The sequence below is a fragment of the Onychomys torridus genome, chromosome 13, assembly GCF_903995425.1.
Source record: "Onychomys torridus chromosome 13, mOncTor1.1, whole genome shotgun sequence".
Classification (NCBI taxonomy): Eukaryota; Metazoa; Chordata; class Mammalia; order Rodentia; family Cricetidae; genus Onychomys; species Onychomys torridus.
This window is the reverse complement of record NC_050455.1, coordinates 24,210,831-24,235,647: the sequence shown is the minus strand read 5'-3', so window position 1 is coordinate 24,235,647 and position 24,817 is coordinate 24,210,831. Positions and strand designations below refer to the sequence as shown.

Below are 24,817 nucleotides of genomic sequence, written 5' to 3'. Positions count from 1 at the left end.
AGTTCCAGGGGATCTGATGCCCTCTTCTGACCTCCATGGGCACCAGGCATGCAGACAAAACACAACCCGCCCCCCCACCATCTAAACCAACACTCAGGGTAGAGATGGAGCTCTGTAGTGAAATGTTGACCTGGCATGTAAAAAGGCCAAGAGTTCAATACTCACCACTACAAAATCAAAACAAATTAAGCAGATAACCCTTTTTTATTACCTGTGCCGGGGATGATCTGTGTAGGCATGAGGTTCTCTGGTTCATGGGACTGTCCCTTTGCACACTTTAGCCAGGAGAAAACTTCTTCATCGCCCATTTCTTCCGTCTCTGAAACAGAAATTAACTTCTCATCTTACGGGGTCCTAGATGGATCTTTCGGTAAGAGGAAGTTTCAGAACCTCAAGGGCAGTTTTCTTACGGCCAAGGAAAACAAGAGCTAACTCAGAAACTAAACAGCACAGTCTGCTCTACTGGTTACACTTCATAAAACTGAACCAGCACTCTAAAGCAGGTGGCTTTTCCCTCCCCAAACTTTGCACTTAACAATCCTTTCAATCTTGGCCATCACCGTTTTTGTTGATGGTTTGACAAGGTCTGATGTAGCTGCAGATGACACTGAACTTCGGATGCTCCTGCCTTGACCTGACAAGCGCTAACATTACAGGATTGCTGACCACACCCAGGGCTCCATGGATGGTAGTCGAAGAACATTCTACCAACTGACTGACATCCCCAGCCCCACTCATTAATTTTCTAATACTTAATTTTTCCTTGTTAAATTTTCATGTAAACAAGCATACAGGATGAAGTCATCTGTATTGAGTACCACTTGAAATTTTTATTTTAGACAGGATTTTACTATGAAGTGGAGATTGGACTTGAGGTTTAATTCAGGTTGGCTTCAAACTCAAGATCCTCATGCCCCAGCCTCTGCCAGAGTTAAAGTAGGTTTCTTTTGAAGTAGGTTTTCATGGATCTCAGGCTGGCCTCAGACTTGCTATGTAGCCTAAACTATCCCTTACCTCGGAACACTCCTGCTTTCTTCTGAGTAAAGGATTATAGGGGTTTGCTGCCAGATGTCAAGTAGGTTTAAAAAAATGTACTTCCCTTATGTTTGTGAATGAATGCTGAATGTGTACAGGTGCCTGCCATGGCCAGAGAAGGCACTGGCTCCCTTGTCCTGGAGTTAAAGGTGTCTAGGAACAGCCTGATACGAAGACAGTGCTCTTGCCAACAGGCCATTTCTCCAGCCTCAGAGACTAGGGTCAGCAGGATTAATCCTTAACTTAGCACAGTCTATCTTCGGCTATTACATACTCCACATACCTATACACACACACACACACACACACACACACACACACACACACACACACCCCTTTGTGCTATTTGTTACATATTTTCTTTTTATCTTTACACTATTTATTTAATTAATTAATTTATTGTTATTATTTTTTAGTTTCTGAGGCAGGGTTTCTCTGTGTAGCTGTCCTCAAACTCGCTCTGTAGACCAGGCTGGCCTCTGCTGCCCAAGTACTAGGATTAAAGGTGTGAACCACCACTGCCCAGTACACTATTTTTATTTTTTATGTATGAGTGTTTTATCTGCATGTATGCACCATGTGTATGCAGTGCCCACAAAGGCCAGACATCGGACCCCTTCTTACTGGAGCTGGACACAGTTGTGAGCTCCCATGTGGTGCTAGGAATTGAACTTGGCCCTCTGGAAGGGCCATCAGTGCTCTAACCATTAAGCCATCTCTCCATCCCCTATACATTTTATTTTAAAGTTAAAAACTCCTAAATATACCATTTCTGTGTTGTGTTTTTTAATTTTTATTTATTTTTAAAATGTAGTCTTCAGCTTGGTACAGTATAAATGCTTATCTTAATAGTGAAATGTTTCATTGAGGCTTGCTCATTAATTAAGTAAAACCAAAACTTATTATAAGCCACAGTCATCCTAGGGTCCCCCCTGCTATGTATATAGCCTCCATGATTCTGTGGGTTGCAGTCTGATTGTTTTTTGCTTTAATGTATACATGTTTTGCCTGCATGTATTTCTCTGCACCTCATGTGTACCTAGTACCCTAGGAGTCTAGAAGAGGGCTTTAGATCCCCTGAACCTGGAGCTGTAGTAGATGGTTGTGAGCTGCCTTTTGGGTGCTGGGAATTGAACCCAGGTCCTCTGGAAGAGCAGACAGTGCTCTTAACTTCTGAGCCATCTCTCCTACCACCTGTGGTTATTGTTTGTTTGTTTGTTTGTTTTTTGAGACAGGGTTTCTCTGTGTAGCTTTGCGCCTTTCCTGGATCTCGCTCTGTATTCCAGGCTGGCCTCGAACTCACAGGGATCCGCCTGCCTCTGCCTCCTGAGTGCTGGGATTAAAGGCGTGTGCCACCACAGCCCAGCAACCTGTGTGTTTTTAAGTTACATTTGTTTATTTGTGTGCATGTATGTGTGCGCTCATGCACGGAGGTACAGAACAACCTGGAGGAGTCAGTCCTCTCCTCCTGATATGAGGCTCCTGGGGTGAACTCAGGTCCTCAGGCTCGGCGTAAGTGCCTCTACTCACTGAGCCATCTTGCCACTTCTTTATTTTCGTTTTAGCTATTGTATTGAAATATTTTCAGTTTTTGAGATAGGGTCTCAGACATAGCCCAGGCTGGCTCCCAACATGATCTTACTGCCCCTGTTTCCTAGGTTGTGATTACAAGTATGCAACATTGTATTTTGCCTAGCAATTATTTTGAAAAATTGATTAAAAATGAGTGGGGGAGAAAGGACCTTTTGTATTATATATTAAAAACAATATTTTTCATTTCTTTGTGTGAACCTCAACTGTATTATACCACTTTTTAAATTTTTTTTTTTTTTTTTTTTGAGACAGGGTTTCTCTGTAGCTTTGGAGCATGTCCTGGACTAGCTCTGTAGACCAGGCTGGCCTCGAACTCACAGAGATCCACCTTCCTCTGCCTCCCGAGTGCTGGGATTACAGGCGTGCGCCACCACCACCCAGCTAAAATTTTTTTAAGCATTTATTTATTTATTCCTATTTTATGTGCATTGGTTTACCTGCATGTATGTCTGTGTGATGATATCAGATTCCCTGGAACTGGAGTTACAGATAGTTGTAAACCGCCATGTGGGTGCTGGGGATTGAACCTGGGTTCTCTGGAAGAGTGCTCTAACCACTGAGCAACTTCTCCACCCCCATCAAACCGTTACTCTTGACTGCGATCAGATGACAATTTCAGGAGTTGGTACTCTTCTACTATGTGGGAACAGGGTACAGAACTCAGACCATCATACCGCTCTTTACTGAGACTGGATGACAATTTCGGAAGTTGGTACTCTTCTACAATGTGGGAACAGGGTACAGAACTCAGATCATCAGGATTGGCAGCAAGCATCTTTATCTACGGGCCGTCTTGCCACCCTTCTATTCTCTTACAGCCTGCTTTTTCCTCCCTCCCTTCCTTCCAGAAGGAAGTCTGTTGAGTACAGTGCAATGGATCATAGTGACCAGACACACTCTGAAACTTGGTCTGAAAACAAGTTTTCTCACATTTGGAAAATATTTTGAGTGTTAATTATGGTTTGTTTTCAACACTTTAAGATGTTATGATGTTGTTTTCTGGCCTATATGTTTTCTGATAAATTGGCTGCCATTTAAAAAAAAAAAAAAAAGATTTATTTATTATGTATACATATGTCCCTGCAGGCCAGGAGAGGGCACCAGATCTCATTACAGATGGTTGTGAGCCACCATGTGGTTGCTGGGAATTGAACTCAGGACCTCAGGACCTCTGGAAGAGCAGTAGATGCTCTTAACCACTGAGCCATCTCTCCAGCCCGGCTGCCATTTTTATACATAAAATGTATAATAAGTAGTTTGCTATCTACACATTCCTACCTTTCTAGATTTTCTTTATGGAAAGTCTGATTTTGATTATAATTTTAAAGAAATGCAGGCAAAACACCCATAAACATACTAAATAAACAAACTAATTGCCTGAGTCAGGTAGAACACACAAGAAAGTAAATGCTGTGCTTTTGTGTGTAGCTTTCTTTTCTTTTTCTATGTACTGTAACAGACAAACCTGAGTATAAAGTGGTATGCTAAGAGAAGCCCGTTACAAAAGGCCAAATATTATGATTCTATCTATATGATATGAATGTGCAAATCTACAGAGACAGAAATTAATTAGTAGGGGCCAAAGGCCAGGAAAAGAAAACGACAGCTCATAAGCACAGAATTTGGTAGCATGGTAACACAATTTTACAAATTAAACTACTGGCTTGTAGTTTGAACTGGATGTGGTGGCACATCCCTTTAATCCCAACACTTGGGAGGCTGAGGCAGGGAGATTTCTCAGTTTGAAGCCAGCTTGTCCTACAAAGCAAGCTCCAGGACAGCTAGGACTGTTACACAGAGAAACTTTGTCTGGAAAAACCAAAAGGAAAAAAGGTTAGTTTGAGAAAAGAAAAGAACAGTGACTTGGCACCTGGAAGATGGCGCAGTGGTTAAAAGCACACATTGCTCTTGTATAGGACCTGAGTTCATACAAGCACCTACATGGCAGCTAAGAGCAGCTGTAACTCCAGACCAGGAATCTGATGTCTTACCTGTTTTAGTTTGGCTTTTTGTTTGTTTGCTTTTTTAAGACAAGTCTCTCTATATAGCTGTGGCTGTCCTAACTTGCTCTGTAGACCAGGCTGGCCCTGAACTCAGAGACCCTTCTACCTCTGTACCCCAAGTGATTAAAGGCATGTGCCACCACTCCCAGGCAGATTTTTCTTTCTGGCTTCTGAGGGCACAGTACTTGTTCATAGACATGCATAGACACAAACATATAGTTAAAAATAAATCTTTTTTTTCCTAGCCAGGTGGTGGCGGTACACACCTTTAATCCCAGCACTCAGGAGGCAGAGGCAGGTGGATCTCTGTGAGTTTGAGGCCAGCCTGGTCTACAGCTCGAGATCCAGGAAAGGCACAAAGCTACAGAGAAACCCTGTCTTGAAAAACAAAAAACAAAAAACAAAAAACAAAAACCCAAACCAAAACAACCAAAAAACAAAAACCCCTTTCCCCCGTTTTGAGACAGGGTTTCCTAAAGCCCTGGCTCTCCTGGAATTCTTCTTCTTTTTTTTTTTTTTTGGAGCTGAGGATCGAACCCAGGGCCTTGAGCTTGCTAGGCAAGTGCTCTACCACTGAGCTAAATCCCCAACCCCTTGGAATTCTTAATGTAGACTAGACTGGCCTCAAACTCAAAGATCCACCTGCTTCTGCCTCTCCGTGCTGGGATTAAAGTCATGTGCCACTGTGCCCAGCTTTATAAATCTTTTTAAAAAAGAAAAAGGTGAATGTAGGCTGAGGATTTAGCTCAGTGGTAGAGGCTTGCCTAAGGGAATAATCCTTCTTGATTTTAGGCTTCCCAAATCGGCTGAGTATTGTCAATTTTAAACTTTTTAATGGGCTGGCATGATAGTTTGGCAAAGGATCTAAGTTTGGTTCCCATCCAAGCCTGCTCAGAACCATCTGTAACTCCAGCTCCAGGGGATCCCACACCTTTTTCTAGCCTCTGTGAAAACCTGCACCCACCTGTGCACATACAACAAGACAAACTCATACATTCAGAAAATTAAAAAATAATAAAACAAATCTTAAAAAAAAAAAAAAAAAAAAAAGATGTTGAGCCGGGTGGTGGTAGCGCATGCCTTTAATCCCAACCCTAGGTTCGAGGCCAGCCTGGGCTACAGAGTGAGTTCCAGGACAGCCAGGGCAAACCTTGTCTTAAAAAAGAAAAAAAGAAAAAAAAAAAAGATGTTATGTGTCTCAAAAACAAACAACAAAAAACCCTGATATGACAAAGACAAAAGAAGCCAACCATCTTACAGAGGAGGCAGAAGCCCATTCCCGTCTGATTCAATTACCAAAGCTCATAAATATATGCCTACCAGTCATGTTTAGAGCTCCTTAAGACACACTGCTTACTCACCACTTCGAGGACGGCTTTTCCTGAGCCGGTAACAGTCAAGGCAGACCCCAAATCCACACTTTCGACAAACCCAGTGGATGTTGAAGAGGGTTGTTTCACACACGTCACACATCTCCCTCACTCCACGCACAGCCCGCTTCCATGCCACTTTCTCTGGGGAAAGAAGAGTATTGTTGGTAGTGATGACTATGACTGATGGCATCTGACCCCAGACTCACTGACAGGCACTCATGGCATTTTGTCCGTGATAAGGATGGTAAAAATAAACAGGTTTGTGCTCCTCGAATTCTAAGAGAAACAAGTACATGGAACACTCAGTGCTGTTAGGGTTGTAGTAACAGTAGAGAATAGGATAACCTCGTGTCTATAAAAAACTCATGTTCCATGTTATCAGTTGACAAACAATTAAATTGTAGATGGGTTGTAATCCCTACATTTTGAAGATAGAGTTGGGAAAACAGGAGTCCAAAGGCCAGTCTTAAATATATAACAAGTCTAAAGCCTGTCTGGGCTAGATGAGATCCTGTCTCACAAAATAGGTAGTATAAAATCTTTAATTAGGGAGAACTTAACAAAAGAGAATTTTTCTCTTTAAATTTAAAGCATAAATTCATAGTAATTTCCTTTGGTTTGGGAACAGTATGCAGTATATTTGCTTTGTCTCTCTATAATAATGATTATTATTATTATTTTTTTTGGAGCTGAGGATTGAACCCAGGGCCTTGCGCTTGCTAGGCAAGCGCTCTACCACTGAGCTAAATCCCCAACCCCAGTAATGATTCTTCCAGGTGAGAAATAAAGCACTAAACAGCACCACATCTCTCAACAAGCCATTGGTACTGACGCAATTTTGTTGACTGCAAACTGAAGCCAGGCTGACGCAATCCCAAAGTGGTACCCAAACGGTTCTTTTGGCAGATGCCGGACTAACAAGAAAGGCATACTAAGGAGGAGTATGCTTTTACTCATTGTCAGCACTGAAAGGATGAGATCTGCTAGGTACAGTTATGCTCCTGACTATGGGCTGCTATGAAGAGGAGTCTTATCAGAAGAATTCATGCCTAGCAGACACCTTCTCCCCCACTCTTTCCCTTCGGTAACGAAAATCAAGAGTGCAGGCAGAGCAACTGGGAGCAGCCAGAGGGGTGACTTACGGTGTGGTTCCACCATCATCATGGCCTCCTTCTCAGACATTACAAGCTGGCAGAACTGGTCCCCAACATTGGCCAAGATGTATTTTGAGGTTTCTAGGTCTATTCCTTCTGCTAGGGAAGAAGAGGGAATCCACAGGTTCATGGCATCAGGGTCACTCTGCTGAGGGCTTAGAAATCCTTCTACGCGGAGTACCCCCTTTCGAGTGAAGACCAACCTAAGACAAAAGGGAGAGAAGTCAAGTACTACTGCCCCTTGGGAGCTGAGGGGAACGGGTAGAGGCCATACTTCCTAGTGGGCCATGGTGCCTACTCCCCTATCAAAGTCTGTGGTGAAAGTCTCTCATATGACACAGTACTTCACTACAAGTTTCTGCAGTAGGCTACTTAAAGTACTTAATACAATGTAACACTGTAATGGTTACATATAATATTACTATAATACTTGGTTTTACACTCTACTGTTTAAGGACTGGGGAGGGGCAAGGAAGGGGTGGACGTGACAGTGAGATGGAGCAAAGGGTAGAGGTACTTCCTGTCAAACTGGACAGTCTGAGCTTGATTCCCAGCCACTCCTTCAAGTCATTCTCTGGCTGCCAAATGCTGATAGTATGCGTGCATATGTGCATACACACACACACACACACACACACACACACACACACACACACATTTTTAAAAATTTAACAGAGGCCAGAAAGGGCATCAGATCCCCTGGGACTGGAGTTACAGATGGTTGTAAGTTGCCATGTGTGTGCTAAGAATCAAACATGGGTCCTCAGTTAAGAGCAATCAGAGCTCTTAACCACTGAGTCATCTCTCTAGCCCCCGCCCCGTCCCCCAAATAAGTAAGTAAATATAAAAATAGGATGAGAAACTTCTACCAGACTTTCAAAGAAGAACTAATTCCAATACTCTTCAAATTGTTCCACACAACAGAAACAGAAGGAACATTACCAAACTCTTTTTATGAGGCTACAATTACCCTGATACCCAAACCACACAAAGATGCAACAAAGAAAGAGAATTGCAGACCAATCTCCCTCATGAACATTGATGCAAAAATACTCAACAAAATATTGGCAAACTGAATCCAAGAATACATCAAAAAAATTATCCACCATGACCAAGTACGTTTCATCCCTGGGATGCAAGGATGGTTCAACATACAAAAATCTGTCAATGTAATACACCATATAAACAAACTGAAAGAAAAAAAAAAACACACGATCATCTCATTAGATGCTGAAAAAGCCTTTGACAAAATACAACACCCTTCATGATAAAGGTCTTAGAGAGATCAGGAATACAAGAAACATTCCTAAACATAATAAAGGCAATCTACAGCAAGCCAACAGCCACCATCAAATTAAACAGCGAGAAACTCAAAGGGATTCCACTAAAAACAGGATGGAAAAACCAAAGTTTCTACAAGTTTAGCAAGCATGTAATAAGCCTAAGTAAGTTTTCAGTCCACTTATTTAAATCTATGTGTGTGGTACCAGCATAGATAAACTACTTGTGTTTTTTGCTAGTAGAATGCTTAGTAAGTCTCCATTCTTTAAAAAGCTCCCATTACACCATTAGAGTTGTCTGAATCTTCCCATCCATCTGTTATGGACCTGCAACCACGCCACTAAATGTGACTGGGAAAAAGCAGAGACAACTTCATCATCACACTTAAACTTTAGATGGGCCCCTTCCTTCTTATGCCCAGCAGTCACGATGGCTCACTGGTGCACTCCTCTGCAAGATTCTAGTCTCGTGTTTCTTTTCACAGCTGCAGTATTACCCTCTCCCTTACCTCTTATCATATGGAGAATATCTCTAAGCTCCTCCCACCACCTCACCGCCAGAGCTTCCTGCAAACAGACCCAAGTTCTCCATCTGATGAGCCATTTTAAATATGCTCCCAATCAAGGTCAGCATCTCTATGTATATCATCCTATGCCTTTCCCCAACTTAAAGGCATTAAGTCTTCTAACTCTTTCTCTTTCAAGACAGGGCCTCATGTAGTCCAGGCTGGCCTCAAATTTACTACATAATCAATGCAAGCCTCAAACTCTTGATTTTCCTACCTCTGCCTCCAGAGTGCTGGGATTACACACATGCATCCACATACCTTCAGGCACTTACCAGCATAAAAGCCAAGGCTCCTGGAAGGGTCCTTTAAAACAGGGACCCATCAGCTTTAGCTTGCTTAGCTGGCAGAGTGCCGACCTAACTGCAGGAGGCCCTGGGTTTAGTCCTCAGCACCTCTCAACAGGGCACGGTGCGACAGGCCTGTACTCCAAGCACTTAGGAGGCAGGCAGGAGTTTCAGAGCTTAAGTTCATCCTCACCTTCAGAGGAGTTCAAGGCTATCCTGGGGCACGTGATAACTCATCTCAAACAAGCAACACCACCACACAGGCCACCCTGAGTCCTCTGGCCTCCATCCCTCCTGTCCCTTGCTCACCCTAGTGCTCACCCTAGTTCTCCAGCAATGGAGCAGCCTCATGGGTGAACTTCCCTTCACATATCCCAGTTAAAACAGTTTGCCTCCCCTGGGCTAGCCATGGTGGTATGCATATTTTCTTTTTGAAACGGTTTCTCTGTGTAGCCTTGGTTGTTCTGGAACCCTTTGTAGACCAGGCTGGCCTTGAACTCAATGATCCACCTGCCTCTGCCTCCCAACAGTCGGGACTAAAGGTGTGCGCCACCAGCGCCTGACTAGTGGTGGTGTGTATCTTTAACCCCAGCACTCAGGAGGCAGAGGCAGGTAGAGCTCTTAGGAGTTCAGGACAAGCCAGGGCTCACAGTGAGATCCTGTTTCAAACAAAGAAACAAGCCTCTCTACCCTCCCCTGAAATGTCAACTATCTTTTCTTGATTTTAAGCCTCAGATGACCAGACTTCTTTTTGTATGTATAACATATCTTTAAAGATTTATTTTTGCTGGGCAGTGGTGGAGTACAACTTTAATCCCAGCCCTCGGGAGGCAGAGGCAGGCAGTCTCTGAGTCTGAGGCCAGCCTGGTCCACAGAGCGAGTTCTAGGACAGCCAGGGCTGCACAAAGAGAAACGCTGTCTTGAAAACAAACAAAAGAATTATTTTCATCCTTTTTTAATATATAATTTTTAAAAATTTTTATTTACTTTTATTTCATATTCATTGGTGTTTTGCCTGTGTGTATGTCTGTGTAGCGGAGGTGGAGCCTCTGGAAATGGAGTTATAGACAGTTGTGAGCTGCCATGTGGGTGCTGAGAATTGAACCCGGGTCCTCTGGAAGAGCTGCCAGGACTCTTAACCTCTACTAAGCCCTCTCTCCAGCCCAGACTTATTTTCATCTTTAGCATATGTGCGTGCAGGTCCCTTGAAGTAGGAGTTGGAGCGGTAGGACTCCTGACAAGGGTGCTGGGAAGCACATGTGGCTGCTTGCTCTAGCCTTGTGACAGAATGCTCTGTTTTTAAACTTCTTCCTCTTCTCCAAACCACAGGGCTGGAATTTGGTGCTTTGCTCCTGAATCCACAAGGGAAATGGTTGATACAATAATGGCCTGATAGATAAAGGAACTCATGTCAAACAAATGGACAATGTATATTTCTTTACTTGATCTTAATCAAAAAAGGCTGAGAATGGATTTCTTTTTTCAATAAGTAAAGATTCTTAGTCAAGTGTGTTAGCAGACATCTAGTGACCCCAGCACTTGGATGGCTGAGGGCAGACTGAGTCCGATAGTTCAAAACCACACTCAAGACACAAAAAAGACCCTGTTCCCCAAACCACGCCAACAGAAAAACAAAGGAAAAACAAAGCTTCTTCACACTGTCTCCCAATCTTGCCCCATCTCTCACGTTACTCTACCACTAAAGAAGGGCAGGTGGTCAGGCGGCTCCGTAATATAAACTGAGTCCTGCTTATACCACCACCTTCAAATGGACCCGACTTGAGAATAACTCCAGGAACAGCACAGGGTCACAGCTAAAACCGTTCAACTCCATTCTCTAAGGGCCAAGTCACATGGTATTTCAGAACCCCGCTGGGTGACTGACCACTCTGGCAGCCTCCACAGACTCGGAGAGTGAGAAGGACGGCAAGACACCTTTGCGGATCCTGGGGAAGAGCGGGCGGGCGGGAGCCACTGCAAACTAACGGGGACTGGGAAGGAGGCAGACAAAGGGCCTGGTACCTCCGGAAGTGGAAGAAGCGGCAGGCTACAGTGGAGTCGTCCTGCTCCTGCTCCTTGAACTTGCGGTACCTCTCCAGACGGCACTCCCGGCACTTGTGCAGGTGTGGGGCCACGTTGATGCAGGAGCCGTCCTGCAGGAAGGGCTCTCCAGACTGCTTCAGCTTCTTCACCTTACTCACGTCTTTCAGCACCGACTGGCCCACTGGGAGGAAGGAGAAAAGGCTCTCATGGGAGGAATAGATAAGGTCCGATACCAATCCTCTTAGACATGTCCTCATTCCTGACCTGAGCTGTTTCACTGTCCTCCTGAGGGGTGGAACCAGAAAGAGTGCAGGAAGCAAAAGGCTTCATCAGCTGGGAACTAAGAGCCACAGAGAACTATTAGCAAGTGACTCAGAAGTGGAAACACTGGGTCTGGGTGTGAGAAAGCCCACAGAGAGAGAGAGAAGGCAGCCACCACCTGAAGCTGGGCTCCCAAAGTCTGTCAATCCTGGAAAGAAAGAGCTGCTTTTACCACTAGACTCTCCACAATATCCTGTCGTAGCTACTGGACTCTGGTAGGTGGTAAGTGTCTTGAGGGAGGAAGAAACTGAGGCTGTGAATCTGTTGGCTTCATCAGATCTACAAAAGGTTGCTATGGGATCAGTGACTATCTCTTCGGATCTCCCTGAAGTAAAAGATGGGTCTAAAGTGAAGTAGAAAGGGATGGGCTATACACAGAAACTTAGTTCCCAATGTAAAAAACAAAAGCAAAACGACCGAGAAGATCAAGAATTTTCTTTGTGGCCAGAAAACCCCAACAGCGAGACACAGAAAACAAGGGTGCCCTGCACCAGGTTGGAGGAGGGCCTCTGTCAAGCCCCTCGGCTCTGGACTGCCACGAGATAAAGACTTTTCCACCAAAGCATTTGCCCTTAGTGCAAAGCCCAATACGGCCCCAGCAGGATCACCTTTCAAGGGAGCAGTCCGAGGCCGGCCCTTTGGGGCCTGCTTCCCTTTGCCCTTGCCCAGCAGCAGCTCGGCACTGCGTTCCCCGTTGGGGCCTAGCTTCCCCATCAGGTGCTCTGGAATCCCCTTCAGGCCACTCTTGGCCTGCAGCTGCTCCTCTGAGTCGCTCAGATCTGACAGGTCACTGTTGGTGCTGGAGTCTGAGTCCTGCCTGCAAGCCAAGCTCCGTTCATCCAATGAGAACCTCCTTACAGCTTCAAAAGGAGCTTTGTTCTCCTGGGCAAACTCTGCTGGGGAGGACAGAAAGCTGCCTGAGTGCCTGCCAAAGACGTTACTGAAGGTTTTGAGGAGAGGATTGTCCTGCTGGCCAGGCCCCACAGTTGGCCTCTCTTCTGTGGGGCTGGAGGAGAGAGTAGGCATCTCAATGGGCTGGGTGAGGCTGCTGGTGGGTGAGCTGGAGCGGCCATTCCCCATGGCCGAGAGGCTTGGGCCCCCAGTGCTGAGAGCTGATCCCAGAACACCAGACACCAGCTTCGAGGAGTCAGTTGTAATAAAGAGGGTTTTTTTCTTTGCTAAAGATGCAGAATCTGCAGAGGAGTGAGACTCGGGCCAGCTGGGTGTCGCCTTTGAGGTGACGGTGGTAGCGGAGGAAGAGCTGCCTGATGCCTGAGACGATGCAAAGCTGCTGAAAGGGCTGTGCTCGACCTTCTCCACAAACGCCAGGAAAGGGTTAGCAGGTTCTTCTCGGGATAGTTTGGGGGGCTGTAAAAATAGATTCTCATGACTCTCTGGGGTGCGGGTGTTTAGGAGGCTCCGTGGGAAGGCTGGAGTGAGGGTGGGCATAGACTCCGCAGGCACTTTTCGGTCCACAGAGCTGCCAGCCTTGGGACCTGGCTTAGTGTCTGCCCCAAGAGCAGATCTGCCTTTACACAGGCCCGAGCTCAGGCTCTCAAGGCTTTGTTTGAAGGAGTCCCTGCTAGAGGAATCATCAGCCATACTCTCTGACACCGTGCTGAAGTAGTTACTGCTGGGCAAATTTTGGGACATGCATTGAAAAAACAAGTTCTTGGAGAGATCTGAGTCCTTCTGAGACTCTGCTGCAGAGCTACCGCTGAAAGAGAAGGCCAAAGGCTTGTTTTCTGTGGCTAACACTCCATTGGACTGGCTCCTTCCACTTCCAAACGGCAGCGGCTGTGATAAACTTGAGAGAGATGTTCCAAAGGCAGGAGAGGCCAGACCAGAGCTTCTTGAGTTCTGGAAGGAAGATTTCAGATCAGTTAGTGATGCTGGCTACAACCTACTGCTCTTTCTCTGTCATAGCTATCAGTAATCAACATTTCTATAAGCCAATCAACTCTTCCCTCCTGTATTTTATAAACCTGTTTTTAGAACTGAATTTCACCGGCATGGGTAGGGAGGAAACTGGCCACAGACCCCAGAAGTCATCTTTACTTTAGCAAGGTGAGCCAGGGATGGCAGGATGTCATCCAATCTGCTACTCAATTGGTCATTGTCTACCTGGAAGGCACTGTGATGTGAGTTAGTCTTAGGATCTACAGTAGTTGGAAGGAGATTCCATTAAGGAACTGGGGGAAAGGGTTCCTGAACAGTCAATTCTTACTTTGTTATGTAAATCAATCTACTTCCTAAATGCCCTATTACAGAAAGGCATTGCTTTGCTTTGCTTTTTGAGACATAGTCTCATGCAGTCCAGAATGACCTTGAACTTCTGATTTTCCTGCCTCCACTTAACAAATGCTGAGGTTATAGGACAGGTGTGTGTCAACACGCCTGCTTTACGAGGCAGTGGGAACTGAACCCAGGATTTTGTGTATGCTAGGCAAGCACTTTACCAATAAACTCTATAGCCCTCTAAATAGTTTTATTACTTAAGCTATTGTGAATAGCCCACATTACAAAGTTATTTCACTTTCATTACAACTCCCTGCACATTAAAGAATTTTATTAATTTAAAATTTCATAAAATAGATCTTTTTGGAAATCAGCCACCTACTAATAGGTTCATATCAACTTAATTAATTAATATTTTGAGACAGGGTCTAAGTAGTGCTGGCTGGCCTAGAACTCTATGTAGACAAGGCTGGCCTTGAACTCCCAGAGCTCCCAGTGTCTGCCTTTCTAGTGCTGGTATTTGGTATGTGCACCACATGCCCTGCTCACGTCAACTTAAATTGAACAGATGCCTCAACTTTAATACTAAAGATTCTAACTCACATGAGGCAATTTACTGAGACCTTTTGCAATTAAGGCTCCCCAAAGGAAAATGTGTATTTTGAAATATATGCCAAACACAAACATTTAGGATAACAAATTAAAGAATAAAAGAAACATTTTGACATTTCTTCCTTAACTTTGAAAATGCTTAACTTCCATATGTGAATGACTATAGGACATTTTCATGTGCATTAGGCACCCAGACCTAATATACATAAACAGGCACACTCATAGGAACCCTTTCTTATTATTGGTTTAATTTAGTAATACTTAGATCCTAGCACCTGGCTTGCAAATCATATACTATTAAAAAGAGAATAATATACCTAAAATTCACTTTAAAATATTGAAAATAAAAATTATTCCATAACTGAAATATGGTGTATTCTTTGGATTTGAGGAAAATCTCCTGAACTAGTAATGGTTCCAGCTTTCTAACACCTTGAGTGTACTAAGCACCACAGAACTATACACTTTAATGGTTACAATGATAAATGTTCTTCAGAGTAGCAAAGAAGCCTAAAATACCAACGGCTTGTCTTCAGCTGATATTTGCTACCAAGACCTCTTTAGGACATTTTAGAGTTAAAAAGTTCAAGTTCATTTTCTTTCCACTAACCACACAAGTACTGACACACCCCCACGTGCATGAAAGAGAGCAGAGGCTGACAGTCCCGAGGCTCTCCAGCTGTTTTACTAGCCAGAAGGATGTCAGGAACTCTAGCAAACAGCACATGAGCGATAGTGATTTGACTGCCCTTCCTTCAGATGATTAAATTCCATCCTTGTCTTCTAAGAAAGTCATGGAAACTACTGCAACTCAGTTTTAGGAAAACGTTCTTGGTGGCCTCTCAGTTTCTCTGTTTCAAATTAATCAACTGTAATGGAAACATTCATGGCTATACTTTGATTCTAAAAGGCAGGATGAAATATTAAAATGAAGTGCTTGACAGTCCAGAAATTCTCCAAGCCATCTGACTATTTTGTAAGGTGAAGTGAGGGTGGGGATGACTAGGGATTGAACCTACCTAGACTGTAAGATACTAGTCAAGTGTTCTACCAATGAACTATATCCCTAGCCCTCAACCTATTCAAAGAAATACCCTTTAAACTCACATTACTTACATTTATTCAGCTTTTCTACTTCAAGAAGAGAAGCATTTTGTAACACATAAAATTTGTTTTATAAGCCCATTTACACTTATTCTAACTTTGACACAGTGTTAATTTGAAATAATTTAGGCACTATTGACAACTTATCTCTACTAGAAATCACATAAGAGCCACCCGGTTCTTTTGCTAACACTGGTTACCTAAGAGAGGACAACTATAAACAGTATTATATTTACAGGCCTTCTCTTCTGTCTGGGCTTTTCATCTCCCTCCCCATCCTTGAACACTAAGGATTTAAACATTTCACTTTCTGGGAAAGGGAAGAGGTCAACTGAAATCGATAAGCCATAGGTTTTCATCGTGGCTTTCTGTAGTGCTAGAGACTGAAACCTGGATCTTAAACCTAGCAGTCCAGTGCTCTCCCATTGAGCTACATCCTCACCAAATGCTATTTTTACCTGGCATTCCTATACTTGAAATGATCCCATTTTATTTAGTAGGTGAGTTCCTCCAAATAGGGATTTTTCTTTTTAGGGTTGCATGTAGCCCAGGCTGGCCTCAAGCTCTTTAGGTAGCTGAGAATAACCTTGAACTTTCAGACCTTCTTGCTACCTCCAGAGTGCCATGACTACAGGAGTCATGAACAACCTCCATGCCTGGTTTTCAAATATAATATGCAGTACTTAGCACACAGCAGTTCTTTATATACAATTTCTGGTTTGGGCTTTCTTGTAACTTTGTAACAAAGTCTTACACTGCCCAGGCTAATTATCTTAAACTCCTGGTTCAAAAGAACCCCTCTGCCTCAGTTTCCTTAGTACCCGAGACAACAGGCACATGACACCAGATCCAACTTTTAGATATGTTTTGCTTTTTAAAGACTTATTTTTATTTTGTGTCTGAGTGTTCTGCCTGCCTGCATGTATGTCAGTATACCACACACATAGAGGCTTGCAGAGGCCAGAAGGTATCAGATCCCCTGGAACAGAATTAGTCAGTTATGAGCCACTGTGTGGGTCCTGGGGATTGAAACCTGGTCCTGTGCAAGAGCAGCCAGTATTCTTAACTGCTGAGCCCCCTACTTTTTATATTTTTTATTTTTATTTTTTTTCTTTCATTTTTTTTTCAAAAGTCAAGGATTTCATATTCTAGTATGAGTTAACAGCCCATTTGAAAGAAAAATGTGACTAGCATCATAAATTATACTTTGGTGACTAAACTTGGTCAAAGACCATGTAAAACTAATTTTTATATTGTCATTTTAGCCCATCTAGAATGATATCCAGTAAACTGGATATACTGTGACCAAATCCATCAGCTTGTACAGTCCTGCTCTTTAAACGGCAAACAATATCAAACAGCAACAAGCCACCCACGAGGGAAACGACCACAGAAACAGAACTGAAGACAGGGTAAGAGCAGCTTGTTCGGACAGCCTTCAAGATGGGGTTCACTATCATCAACACTGCAGTTCATTAACTTTGCCTCTCAGAGTCCTAGGAACAGATAACGGAGAAAGATTCCCCCACCAGATCTTTTCCACATCTCATTCAATTGAATTGTCTTTTGGTTTTTAATTAGTTCAACTGTTCAGATGACTTTTAAGAGCTGATAAAGTTATTAACAAATACACATTTGCCAAATGAGCAGAGTAAAATTTAAATCCGTATCAGAAATCTTCCTTCCATGGGCATTTGAGATGCCTTTCAATGTGTTTATTAACAATGAAGGAGGGTGGGAGAGTTAATGCAAATCTGCCAAGTCTGCCCTGAAACCACTCACCTCTCCTGAGGCCTGCGACCAGCTGCCTTTCTGTTTGTCCGGCCCAGTCCCTGATGCAAGGCCAGTGTCTGAGATCCTCACCGTGGTTGGGGTGGAGCTGGCGGTGGTGACTACAGCTGCTGGAGCCACCATGCCCTGGCTAACTTGTTCCAGGGTCTTTCCTGCCTCTTTGTTCTCAGCTCCACCCACCTCTGGGGTCAAAGGTGTCTGAGCCGTGGCTGAAGAGTATGGGGTGAAAGGTGCAGGCACGTCCCCGCCTACGGGCTCATCCTGCACCACCAGAGTCCTGCCGTTTTCTTTGGTGTAAGTGGCAAAGCGAATGTTGCGGTTAATCTGGGGAACAAATGTAGACGGTGGCTGCTTGGCTCTTTGTTCCAGCCCTGGCTCTCCACTGGCATTACCTCCTCTCCAGGGCCCTCGGCTTGCCTCACCTCCGTCACCCCCATTACTGTCTACTTCACCCCTGTCTCCTTTCAATTTCTTTGTAGCAGGGTCACACCCAGAGTCCGAAGCGCTTTTCCTCCTCCGGGCATCTCTCCCCTCTATGCTCTCTCTCTTCTTCTTTCCTTTGGAAGATTTTACTGCTTTTATGGTACCCCCCTACAAAACAAAATTCGAGAGTTTATTGTGAGGGGTCTTCCGTCCTGTGAACGCCATCAGCCACCGGCGCTTTCCCATCCCCAGAAGCAGAGAAAGCAGCAGTTCTGACGCCAGCTCTAAGACGCTCAGGAAACCCCACTCTCCCGTAGAGACGCACATTGAGGGTAGTAGCTACTAGAGGTTACTCTCCTTGGTAAACGCTTGCAGGTAAGATACACTACTTCACAGTGGCTTTTCTGAAACAAATTTTTTTTCTGAGCATTTCAACAATTTGTGGAATTTCTGCTACAAAACAAATTGTCAGAGCTAGGCTGGGAGCATATTTGTCTAATAATGAAATGATGACGGCGTATTTATCTCCCTGAGTTGTGTTTTTTTTAAATTTTCATGTATGTGTATATGTGTGTCTTCCATATGTGTGCAGGTACCCTCAAAGGCCGGAAGTGGGGCAGGACCCCTGGTACTGGAGTTACAGGCAGCTTAACCTGCCCGATCTGGGTTCTAGCTCTCAGTACCAGCAGCAGCTCTTCACTGCCGAGCCATCTCTCCAGCATCCCTTCAAGACTTTTTCAGACAGGAGGTGGCGGCACTCGCCTGTAATCCCAGCACTAGGGAGGCAGAGGCAGGTGAGTCTGAGGCCAGCCTGGGCTACAGAGAGTTCCAGGATAGCCAGGGCTGTTATATACAGAAACCCTGTCTCAAAAAAAAAAAAAAAAAAAAAAAAAAAAAAAAAAAATTAAAAGAAAAAACAGGTAAGGGTGGTGGTGTGGTGGTGGTGGTGGTGGTGGTGGTGGTGGTGGTGGTGGTGGTGGTGGTGGTGGTGGTGGTGGTGGTGGTGTAGTGGTAGAGGTGGTGGTGGAGGTGGTAGTGGTGGTGGTGGTGGTGTTGGTGATGGTGGTGGTGGTGGTGGTGGTGGTGTAGTGGTAGAGGTGGTGGTGGAGGTGGTGGTGGTGGTGGTGGTGGTGGTGGTGGTGTTGGTAGTGGTGGTGTTGGTAGTGGTGGAGGTAGTAGTGGTAATGGTGGTGGTGGTATGGTGGTGTGGTGGTGGTGGTGGTAGTGGTGGTGTTGGTAATGGTGGTGGTGGTAGTGGTATGGTAGTGGTGGTGGTGGTAGTGGTGGAGGTGGTAGTGGTGGTGGTGGTGGCGGTGGCGGCGGCGGCGGCGGCGGCGGCGGCGGCGGCTGGAGAGACGACTCAGTGGTTAAGAGTGGGCTGCTCATCTAGGGGACTAGTGGACTCCCACCCAACATGGCAGTTCTCAACCACCTGCAACTCCACTTCCAAAGGATCTGACGAACTCAGAATTCTGACATTCAAGGGCACCAGACATGCTCAGGTACACAGGCAAAAACATCCATTCACATAAGGTGAATACTGTTTTTAAAAAGATGAAGAATGATTTACTTATTTGTATTTCTTTTGAGAGGGGGAGCTCAATAGGTCACACTGGTCCCTATATAGACCTCAGGTTAGCCTCAGACTCAGAGCTTCCGCCTCTGTCCCCGCAATGCTGGGATTACACGTGCACCATCTTGTCTGTTTTTGACAGGTTTGCATTCAAGTACTGAAATACAAAAATTCCTCTATTTAGAAATCACTCAGGCCGAAATGTGTGACTCCTGACCAAAGGAAAGGCGAACCTGACAGATCTCAACTGCACACAGACACTCAGTCTCAGCTGATTCTAGACCTTATCCAAACCTTTGTCAGGGAATAGGGAAAATAAGACCAAACCACAAACCTCTTTTCTAGTATCTCATACTACCAATGATGTCTTGTGATTTCTTTGAGAGGCCAGACTACTAAGAAGACAGGGATCAGAAAGGACAATTCTCATTAAGCTGATTCAGAAACACTGGGAAGTACTGAGGTGGTAATAAGCTAGCTCTATGTAGTGATAAATATTTACCATTTAATAAATCTGTCCCCACCACTATCAATACTTACACAGCCATATCTTTCCTGGGATCATTGTATCTGGTATGTCAACTTTTAAATTACTTAAAATTTCCTTGGAGCTGGGTGGATTGGTGTACGACTTTAATCCAGCAGAGGCAGGCAGAGCTCTGAGTTTGGGGCCAGCCTGATCTACAGAGAGCATTCCAGGCAAACAGGGCTACATAGAGAAACCCTGTCTTAAAGAAAAAACAATTCTTTCTTTCCAATCTCCATATTTTTTCTTCTTTACTGTCTTAATTTTTTCTCCTTTAATTTTTTTGTAAAATTTATTTTTTTAAAAGATTGATTTATTTTATGCATGTGTGTATGCCTGAGTGCATGTACATATGCCATGTGCATGTGGCTTTTGGAGGCCAGAAGGGGCATCTGATCCCTGGAACTGGACTTAAAGGAGATTATGGGCCAGCATGTCAGCCCTGGGAACTGAACCTGGAAACTTTACAAGAGCAGTGAAAGCTCTTGTCCTGTGAACCATCATTCCAGCCCCTCCTATAAAACTCAAAACAAAACAAAACAAAACAAAACAAAACAAAAACCACCACTCAAGATTTGCTTCCATGTCTCCATACTTCTAGTAATATTACCTGCGTTTCCACAGAGACAAATAACAGGTATGAACAAATAATAACATACTCACCGTGACTAAGCACCTATCATATTTCTGGAAAAATTACCTAAGTTCCCTATACTTTTAGTCAAGAGTTGAAAACACTTGGTTGAGTACAGTTTTTATTTCACCCTCATTTAAAACTATCCATTCTGCAGGTTTTCAGTCTACCTGCAGACGCATATTTACTGAGATGTGTCTTTCTTGTTCTTTCACTCATTCTCACACTTAAAGGAGATGAGGAGGTTGATCTTGGATGTCTAAAAAGGGTTATTATAAAACTCAGCACCGCTGGGCAGTGGCGGCAGTGTACACCTTCAATCCCAGCTCTTGGGAGGCAGAGCCAGGTGGATCTCTGTGAGTTCAAGGCCAGCCTGGTCTACAGAGTGAGATCCAGGACAGGCTCCAAAGCTACACAGAGAAACCCTGTCTCGAAAAAACAAAAACAAAAAAACCAAAAACCAAAAAACAAAAAGCAAACTTGACACAGTATCAATAATAATTATACAGCTAGTCAAGAATATCGTCGTCATACCATGACAAAGCCAAAAAGGAAAGAACCATTATCGTTAGCTAAAAAAACCATAGATCTAGTTTCTTTCATTTTTTTAAAAGAAGTATTTATTTTATGTATGAGTGCTCTATCTGCATGTACCCCTTTATTCCAGAAGAGGGCACCAGATCCCACTATAGATGGTTGTGAGCCACCATGTGGTTGTTGGGAATCAAACTCGGGACTTCTGGAAGAACAGCCAGTGCTCCTAACCTCTGAGACATCTCTCTAATTCCTAGATCCAGTTTCTAACTGATGGCCAAACCGCAGACCTGGCTCAGAGCAGTCTTCTACCATTCTCTACACAACAGATGTAGGTCCTATTATGCTGAGCTGTTCAGATATGAGCAGACAGCACAGGGCAGTGAGAGCTATACAGGCCCTCCAGTTTTATCTAACCAACTGAGCAGTACCAATTATATACTAAGTACATAAGCAAACAAATGAAATACAGAAAAGAACAGCAGAGCTCAATACATCATCAAAGTAATAGGTATTCGCAGCCACACACATATAATAGGGCTTATCCTATTCATGGTAATGTAACTCAAGAGCTATTAAATTAACCTGGTTCTTTCCTTTTGATCTTGTTTCAACAAGAATGACTGCACAGCAGTGCATGGTGGCATACACCTTTAAGCCCAACACTTGAGAGACAAAGGCAGGCGGATCTCCAGGCCAGCCCAGTCTACATAGTGAGTACCAGACATACCCAGATCCTGTCTCAATAGAAAAGGAAGGACTGCATACTTGTCAAGAAAGAATGAGCTGGGCGGTGGTGGTGCATGCCTTTAATCCCAGCACTTAGGAGGCAGAGGCAAGCTGATCTCTGTGAGTTCGAGGCCAGCCTGGTCTACAGAAGGAATTCCAGGACAGCCAAGGATATACACAGAGAAACTCTGTCTCAAAAGAAGAAAAAACTTTTGAGGTAGGGCCTCAAGTAAACCAGGCTGGCCTTGAACTCCTGATATTCCTGCTTGACCATCAATGTGCTGGGATTCATTGTCAGGTCTGGCTGGCTCAGGCAGACTTTTAATGTAGCCTTTTTTGTTGTTTGTTATAATAATTTTGAACGAGCCAAAAGTTGGCCTGGTTCATAGTAATTATAAAACAAACCACTGTGTGCAGAGCACTGAACCAGGCATTTGTTTAATTTGAATCCAGTACAAAGACAGAATTTCAGTCTATCTCGGAGCTCACTGGGACCTGATTGGGGTAGGGAGGATACAGCTTTTCCTTTATTTCCTATTAGGTAAGCTATTCTTATCATTATTGTTCACCATAGTTTTTACTATCTATTAACTTGTCCTGGGAGAATATAAGAAGAGGCCATTGATTTTACAACTAGGTTTTAATTTAACTAAGACATAACTAGGACATTTAAAAGGTTTGCTCAAACTAGGTTTTTTTTCCTCTTAACTAGACAAATCAGGGAGAAAACAGAAAAGCATGGCAGAGCCAAGCAACTCCAGGGCATTCATGGAAAACATGTAACAAGGGATCCCCAGGGCAGAGTAACTACCACAAGCTCACAAATCTCCCAAGACTATTACTGTACCTCACTCTGTGGTGTTGAACTGTCCATCAGCATCACATGGATGAGTCTGGGGTCCACTGACTTCAGCTCACCAGTCTACAGAGCAGGAAGCACGACACATGAAAAAAGGGAAAAGATATTTAATACCTTGACAACCAAAATAAAATATTATACATCTTCCTCAACAATACAGGTATCTATTTGTAAGGAGCAGCTGGTTTGATTCCAGAGTGTTTGCACCTAGCTTTAATCAGCCCTTTTGTCTCCAGTACCTTCCATTTGAAATGTCAATCTTGTCTGAGAGTTTCCTAAAGGTGCAAAGCCTATGCAGAACTTGGCTGGCAGAGAACCCAGCAAACCGAGGTGCCTCTTAAATGAGAATTTGCATTTGGTATCGTCCCTTTGGGGGAACTGAGATAAGAGGTTTTGGTATATGGAAATTAACTTGTAAAGGTGTGAGTTGTGTAACAATAAAAAAAAAAAAAACCTTTGCTATGTGCCTGTGTCTTCTTTCCATGGACCAAGTGAACCACACCCAATACACATCTATTTTTACTTCCCTACAGAGATGGAAAACTTCCTAAGAAGAGTGATGTCCAATAACAGTATTGGAAATAACATCTAGAATTTGGCAAAGATTAATATATTTGTTAAGTTAATGAATTAAAGAGCTGACTCAATTCAAGATCTAAGTATGTCTTTGATCTAATAATGTCTATGATCTAATAATACCTTAGCAATATTCATTTAAATTTCTGTATCTCTAAGCCAATAATCATTAAAAGAGGCACTTAACTATTAAAGAAAAAAATAAAAACTTTAAAGGTGGGGAAAATGTGATAAACTACAAATTTATTCTATTTCTAGCAATTACACACTAAGGAATTTATTTAATTTAATTTATTTATTTAGTTTTTCGAGACAGGTTTTCTCTATGGCCTGGAACTCACTGAGATCCTCCTGCTTCTGCCTCCCGAGAGCCGGGAATAAAGGCATGTGCCACCACTGCCCAGCCAGGAATTTACTTTTTAACATACTTATTTTAATTACTTGTATGTATGTATATATGGGTTTATACGTAGGTATGTGTACATGAGTGCAAACAGCCAGAAGAGAGTATGGGATCCTTTGTAACTGGAGTTATAGGCAGGAGCCACCCAACACAAGTGCTAGGCAACAAACTCAGGCCCTGTGCAAGAGCACCAAATGCCTTTATTGCTAAAACACCTTCTCATCCCTACACTAAGGGTTCATTCTAATAAGTAACATGTGTGAAAGAATGTGTAAGTGTGCTAACTGTGCCAATACCTGTGTTAGTGAAAATACTGCACAGGATTTAAAAGTCCTCAAGACTAAATTAGTTATCATATATCCACTTAGAATATACATGTATTTTAAAAGGATCAGTCAAACATCTGTGTGTGTGTGTATACACACACACACACACACACACACACACACACACACACACACACACATAGCATGTAACATACAATTACGTTCAAAAGAGGAATTGTGCCTATGTACCATATCATATCAGTCACTAAAGCATAACTTACACAACTCTACTTCATATAACTAAGAACATATTATAGATACACACTTAGATAATATTAGGAAGACTATGGAAGACACCACACTGGTGGCACCACTGTGAGAGTGACAGCTTCTTAGGGGCAGTGGAAGTCTTCATTATCACTTTACATGTATGTCTACCATTTGAAAAAAGAATGTCTTTAGTGGGGACTAGAGAGATGGGACAACTCAGTGTTTAAGAGATCTTGTTGCTATTTCAGAGAATAGGACCTAGGTTGACACCAGGTTTACCCAGTGCCCACAAGGTAAATCCTAACTACCTGGAACTCCTGTTCAAGGAAATCCCACTCTCTTGACCTCTATGAACACACTATGCACACAGTGTATATACATACTTACACATAAACTAAAAATAACTTCTTAGAACAAGTTTCTGCTTGCTACAAATTCAAGCCTGATAGTGCTCTAACCTGTTTCTAGAGTTTGACATGGTCCCGACCCTATGGAGTTTGACTCACACCTTGAACATACCCTGTTAACACCTTGAACATATCCTGATAGGATGTTCTGCCAGATAATTTTGAAATGTTCAACCAAGTTCCTATGAAACCAAAATTCTTCTGAAAATCCCAACCC

General features: G+C 43.5%; 1 protein-coding gene across 2 annotated transcripts in view; it reads right to left on the bottom strand.

Annotated features, from left to right (window-relative positions):
- Nucleotides 1-24,817, bottom strand: part of Kdm3b (lysine demethylase 3B) — a 65,178-nt gene that overhangs the window by 19,280 nt on the left and 21,081 nt on the right. Inside the window, exons 6-12 of one of the 2 annotated variants that reach the window (XM_036204541.1) lie at nt 22,667-22,741; nt 17,392-17,991; nt 12,264-13,515; nt 11,314-11,515; nt 7,147-7,361; nt 5,993-6,145; nt 212-319 (exon numbers count right to left, since the gene is read on the bottom strand). In XM_036204541.1, the coding sequence (XP_036060434.1) occupies nt 212-319; nt 5,993-6,145; nt 7,147-7,361; nt 11,314-11,515; nt 12,264-13,515; nt 17,392-17,991; nt 22,667-22,741 (2,605 nt within the window). The remainder of the gene's footprint in view (nt 1-211; nt 320-5,992; nt 6,146-7,146; nt 7,362-11,313; nt 11,516-12,263; nt 13,516-17,391; nt 17,992-22,666; nt 22,742-24,817) is intronic. The other variant, XM_036204542.1, reaches the window with a different exon arrangement.